This window comes from Sinocyclocheilus anshuiensis, unplaced genomic scaffold (assembly GCF_001515605.1).
Source record: "Sinocyclocheilus anshuiensis isolate Anshui unplaced genomic scaffold, SAMN03320099.WGS_v1.1 scaffold18, whole genome shotgun sequence".
Classification (NCBI taxonomy): Eukaryota; Metazoa; Chordata; class Actinopteri; order Cypriniformes; family Cyprinidae; genus Sinocyclocheilus; species Sinocyclocheilus anshuiensis.
Genome location: NW_015546047.1, coordinates 1059723 through 1066085, shown reverse-complemented (window position 1 = coordinate 1066085; position 6363 = coordinate 1059723). Strand labels below are relative to the sequence as shown.

The following is a 6363-nucleotide window of genomic DNA, read 5'->3' as shown; positions in this document are numbered from 1 at the left end:
GAATGGGTGCCGTCAGAATGAGAGTCTAAACAGCTGATAAAAACATTACAATAATCCACAAGTAATTTCACTGGAGACATTAATATTATGTATAGAGGACCTGTATTTTAGTTTGAATTTAAAAACTTGATGAATTTGTTTTTTTATAAACAATCAGCTTTTCTTTTCACAAAATGTTAATTGATTGGCTGGAGTCATGTGGCTTACTTGTGGTGATGTTTTTATCAGCTGTTTGGACTCCCATTCTGATGGCACCCATTTACTGCAGAGGATCCATTGCTGAGCAAATGATATGCATGCTAAATGCTAAATTTCTTCAGATCTATTCCGATGAAGAATCAATCTTGGATGGCCTAATGCCGAGTTCACACTGCACGATTTTCAAAGACGTCACATCACTGTTGGTTTCACACTGAACGACTATCTGGGTTGCCAGGTGTTCGCTACAAAACCCGCCCAATTACTACTCAAAACTAGCCTGAAAATAGCCCAATTGCTTTCGAGGGGGTCCCCCAGTAAAAATCGTGTTCGGGGGGGTAAAATACACATTTTTTTGGCAGGGTTCTCCTGGTACAATTCACATTCCAGGGCCTAAATATCACGTTATTGGGGTCGCTTCAACCTGCTGACATGAAAAACAACCGGAGGAAATCACGGATTTGGCAACACTGGTCCGCAAACTACGTTTCATATAACTCCTCCCCAAACTTCCCGCTGCCCTGTATCTTAGTCTCTCATTGGCTGTAGGTCATCGCCGATGTGTTTTTCAGTCAGAACTAATTTCACACAGCGTGATTGTGAATCGCCGGCAGCTCCAGATATTTAGCATGCCAAATATTTCGCGGGCGTCGGCGACGTGTCGGCGATTCCCTCAGATCGCGTCTTTGATAATTCACACTGCGTGATTGTCACTCGCGTGAACGAGCACCGATTTGCCTCCGATTTCGGGCATTTGTCGGCTATTTCGCAAAACCTGTCGGCGAGTGAAAAATCGGGCTAAAATCGTGCAATGTGAACTCGGCATTAGGGTAAGTACATTTTCAGCAAATATTCATTTTTGGGCGAACTGTTAATTTAAGCTTTAAATGCTGTTCCTTTTCCTGTCCCAACATGCTATCTGTAAATTCTGAGGAAAATTTGAAAAAGGAATTTGGATGACCAATAGCAGATGGGGGAAGTGTTCAGGAAACTTAAGTCCTTATTTTTGCAGCTCGGTTTAAATTGAAGTTGAAATGAAAAGTCCGAAAGGTGTAGGGTTTACTTTGAAACTATTTTCAGTCAGAAATCACTAGTAAATTCCACAAATAATTACAAAGGAACAACAAAGTAACATTTAATCAAACATGAAATTTTGAACAAGAAAGAATGAAATGGTGTTTTTTTGCAAAAGAAAAATAAATAAATAAAATAAATGAATAAAACACTAATCTGTGTTATTTACAACTTTATGGTTCAAAATGTTATTTTTATTTTTTTTTACAGTTTGTTAGAACGAAAGGAACACCTCTAAGCAATAATATTTTCCTCTGGGCTGCAAAAACTCATTGGATCTCATTGAAATCCACATTTGGTAAAGTTTCTGTCATTGTATGCTTATGTCATGAAGCATTTTGTACTTCTGCTCTCAGTTTGTGATGATGAAATCCAGTAATTTGACAAAGTCTTCACATTAAAAGAGCCACAGGAATATCAGACCTACATTTTCACAGAAACGACAGAGGATCTTCCAAAGGTAATTCATTCTTGGGTGTGTACCCTTGACAGACAAATTGCAATGAATGCAAGAATGACTAGCTTGGCTTTGAGAGCAGTTTACCGTGAACATTTGCGTCATTTTCACATCAGATGTTATTCTGATCCACCCCAGACTACAATCAGAGTCAGACATCATTCCAGATCCTATCATGACTGGAATTGGGAATGGCTAGAGAATGAAGTCAGGTCAGACTTCAAGACAATCAACACAGACAAAAACAACATGCTCTGTGTTCACTGCTGTTTCTTTCACTCTGTTTTTCACTTGACCAGTGGTTTCATCTGTTTGTATTCCTGCTGTTGTTTGCCTTCCATCCTGTCGTGGCATTTCAGAGAGCCTCATCCAGTTTTGAGTTTAGGCGTATGTGTTATCTGTCAATAGCACGCTGATGAAGAGGTGTTTATTCAAGTTGCTATGTTACAGCCCACTGTCATAAACAAAAAAGCGTCTGGGTGATTGAAAGCAGACATTAATCAGAGGACATTTGGCAATTTTGAGATTATCGCTCCATAACTCTGCCCACTTGGCTGATTAACAGAAGTGTTACCTACCCTTTTAGTGGAATACCCATATTAACTGAATGACAGACTGTGCTGATGTCAACCATCAATCACATGGTTGTTTCTTTTAAAGCTACAGATACCTGCTAGATACCTTAGTGCAGTGTGATTGACAGGTGAGTGGGTGGTGCTTCGGTGTTGTCTGGGACTCATCTGAATGGATTAGCATATAGCTCACCAATAAAATGCACATGTGTTTTCAACAGCTTTCGAATGCGGTTGAAACAGATGGATCTTGAGATATTTTGGAACCCGATTAGCAGTATAAAGTGTGGTCCGGTTTTAATGGATTTCATATAATTTGGTGTTCTTGGCTTGTAAATCTCTCATTATGCAAATCTTGATTCATATATATTAGGGATTTCTATCCCTGAAATATCAAGCTACTGTATTGTTTTAGATATCAGAAGCATATGTGTCCCTTTTTGCTACAGATGGCTGATTGTGATTGAGATTTTGTTGATCAGGGATTAGGGAGTTCAGTGGCACGGGTCTGTGTTCGACTGGTTAGAAGTGTGTTTCTGACAGCTTCTCCTTAAGACTCGACATCAGATCTGAGCTTTGATGGATTATGGACAAAAAACTTGGAAAAGTCCTTGAAATAGATGAAAGCACATTCTTCTTTTCATAATATCAGGTGTATGTAAAATTTCATTGTGATATATATATATGTGTGTGTGTGTGTGTGTGTGTGTGTGTGTTCAAAAACTCAAAGCTTAGAGTGTGCACTTTAAGCCCATATAACTTCATTATAACTGTAACTTCAGTATGTTTTAGTCAGCAGCTAAAATAATAAAAATTGTGCCTGTCGAAATATATGAACTTGATATGAACTCAAACATTTCTTTAAAAAAAACAATAATATGAGTTCCTCTAATTCTTCTTTCATTTCTTTAAAGTCTTTGTTAATTTTTTTTATTTTTTATTAATGACTGTTTTAAGAGAACCATCAGAGACAGAACTGATACATGACGATGAGGATTCAGTGGAGTCATATTATATTTTTATATATTTTTGTGCTTTCATCTCATTGCACTGTGTAAATCATTTCTACGCTATAATTTTTCAGGAGCGATAAGAGGGATGTTGTTCAAAAAACAAGGAATGGGAGGTAGCATGTGATTGGATTACATGGAATTCATTACTGTCAAATGTTAACTTTGTTTTTTCGACCTACATATTTACAGGGTTACCTCACATTAACTCTGCCAAGATATTTGCTTTGCTTATTAAAAAAAAAGTCTTATTGTGGGTGCCATGAGAGATTAACTGAGCGTAGCATTTTGGCTCATGAGATTTGATGATTAAGATGCTGATGAACTGTAATCTTTTATTTTATATGTTTAACGCTCTTTGTTTTTCTGTGGGTGTGGAATTGGCAGTGTCTGTCTCATTTATCTGTTTCGCTTGTTTTATAAAACAGATTGCGTTCTCCTGTGTCATGGACAGATATCACTTTGTGTGTGTTCATTGTAGGTTTTCAAGGAAAAATTCACACAACAATGAGAATTTATATCATCATTACACACCCTCGTGTCATTCCAAACCCGTATGACTTCCTTTCAGAGCTGCTCTTTTTAATGAAAATAGATGGTGATTTAGGGTTCGGATTCGGAGCCAAACTCTGAACATCTCTGTTTGCGTTTCACAGATGAAAGAAAATAATACAGATATGAGGTTGAATAAATGATGTAAAAATGTGAACTATTTCTGTAACCGACCGTGGAATGTCAAAGAATACCATCAGAGCTTTCAGATCAGACGTGGAATTTTCCTGAATTTCCTCACATTGAAGCTGTGACTGTTGTTTTCCTGCAGATTGAGATGTCTGGTGAAGCAGCTTGATAAGGGGGAGGTGAATGTCGTAGATCTGAGGAAAAACATTGAATATGCCGCATCGGTTCTGGAAGCAGTGTACATTGATGAAACTAGGTAAGTGAACGCTTGGCTTTCAACAGTCTCACATATAAAGTTGCCAACTTCAGCGGTGGAAAAGAAGTTACACTCTTTTGTTCTTTATACAATATATGCCATTTGAGATTTTGGTGGCAGGTGACAGCAGACTATGTTGTAAACAAAATCAAAATGCTGTACAGCGCAGTACAGCATTTGCATGTTAGCTATGATTTTGGCTTATGAGTTCATTAAATCTCTGAATGAGTTTTAATGGCCTGGTAAAGTGTCACTTACTATTACACACATATCAGTTTAGCTTCTACCATGGCGATTTATAACACTACAAACAAACAAAAAAACATCTGGCTTTGAAACAATTTTCACCCTGAAATAAATACCAGCAAGTAATACTTGATATTTTTTAGAAGTAGAAAGTCTAAAATATTAATTTCTTGATCTTGAATTTCAAGCATCTTCAATGATTTTTGTTTTATTTATAACTTATATACAACTTATTAAAATATTTTTTACAGTGTAAAGATTTTTGACTTTAAATATTTACAGACAGTTCAACTTCAGAATTTTTTGTATTTTAGACGTTAATGAACATATCATCACCATTTAGACAAAATTGTAAAACCCAACAAATAAAAGCTGCTGTTAATCGCTCTTGATTTTCCTTGATCTTCATTTTTGATCTTGATTTTTTTTTAAGAAATGAATACTTTAATTCAACAGAGATCGAGTTAAGTTGATCACAAGTGATACAAATTTTGCATTGCTCAAATAAATGCTGTTCTTTTGAAATTTCTATTCATTAAAGAAACCTGAACAAACTGCACAGTTTCCACAAAAATATTAAGCAGGACAACAGTTTTGACATTGGTAATAATAAGAAATATTTCTGAAGCAGCAAATTTCAGAAGGATCATGTGACACAGAAGAATGGAGTAATGATACTGAAAATTCAGCTTTGATATTTTCAATTGAATATTTTTATATTTGATTGAAAATACAATAGAAGTTAATTTAAATTTTAATGACATTTCACAATATTACTGATTTTACTTAATATAAGACAGCATAAGAGACAAAAAAACATTAAAAAATGTTTTATATTTTAATCTGTAATTTTAATCAAATTCAAATGCATTCTCAGTTGTTTGAGAGTAAAACGCTTCCCTTCCCATTTAAGGATGCATCTAGTTTTCTTCTAGACAATAATAGCTGCTTGGTTCTCTCTCTTTCTCTGTTTTTTACTTTGATGGAGACCATGGGAAGGGTGCAACACATATAAATGGTATGAGTGCTCTCTCCCTGAAGGATTATTCATCTAGTCCACCCTTTTGTTGTTCAAGCATTCTTATCTTTATCTCCAGCAGTTAGCAGGAGGTGTTTCACATTCGTCTGAAGAGTATTCATGTTCAGCTCGCTCCCCGCAAAAGTCAGCCTCACAGTAGTCGGCAGAGCCGTGCGTCCCATGGGCCCTCGATCCTAATTAACCGAGACCTAGTGCTCTGTCACTCTGTTGTGCTTCAGACTGACGTGTACAGAGCGCTAGCGTTGTCCCACTAGAGCCCTGACAGCCTCTCGTTTGATGGGCTTGTGTTTAGACAGACTCGGCTATGGCTAATTGCGTTTTCCTAATGACAGGCACAGGATGTATTTCCATGGTAGCAGCTTTGAGCAATTTTAGCTTGTTACTGGAACTCGACGAATATTTGTTATGATAACATGTTGCATTTCCTGTGCCGGTCGGGCTTCGTACGTAAGACTGAGCAATAACAGTCGCTATTCTTTCTGCCGTGTTCATTTCTCAGGAAAAGCTTATTTATTTAATCTTATGCTGGTTGCTTAAGGTACTTCAGCGTTGAATACTGGCTTTCTCTCCAATAGAGCGAGGGCAGGATGAGTCACGGCACTATGAGAAAATGAGCAAGTGGTTGTGGAGACGTTTTCTTGCTTTCTGTCTGCACGTACTCGTAAACAGCACCTTCAGTTCAGAACATCACACAGGTGTGGAACTGCATTTGGGTTTATTGGTCACAAAAACATGTACAGATCACATTTTACCATATACTACTACTTTGTATAAAAGTATAAAGTTAATTTATTAAATTTTATATTACTACAGTACTATTAATAATATAG

General features: G+C 36.8%; 1 protein-coding gene across 1 annotated transcript in view; it reads left to right on the top strand.

Moving 5' to 3' along the window:
* LOC107699023 (calcium/calmodulin-dependent 3',5'-cyclic nucleotide phosphodiesterase 1A-like) overlaps positions 1-6363 on the top strand; it is a 64520-nt gene that overhangs the window by 42718 nt on the left and 15439 nt on the right. The window contains exon 3 of the mRNA XM_016500181.1: positions 4135-4248. Within this exon, the coding sequence (XP_016355667.1) occupies positions 4135-4248 (114 nt within the window). The remainder of the gene's footprint in view (positions 1-4134; positions 4249-6363) is intronic.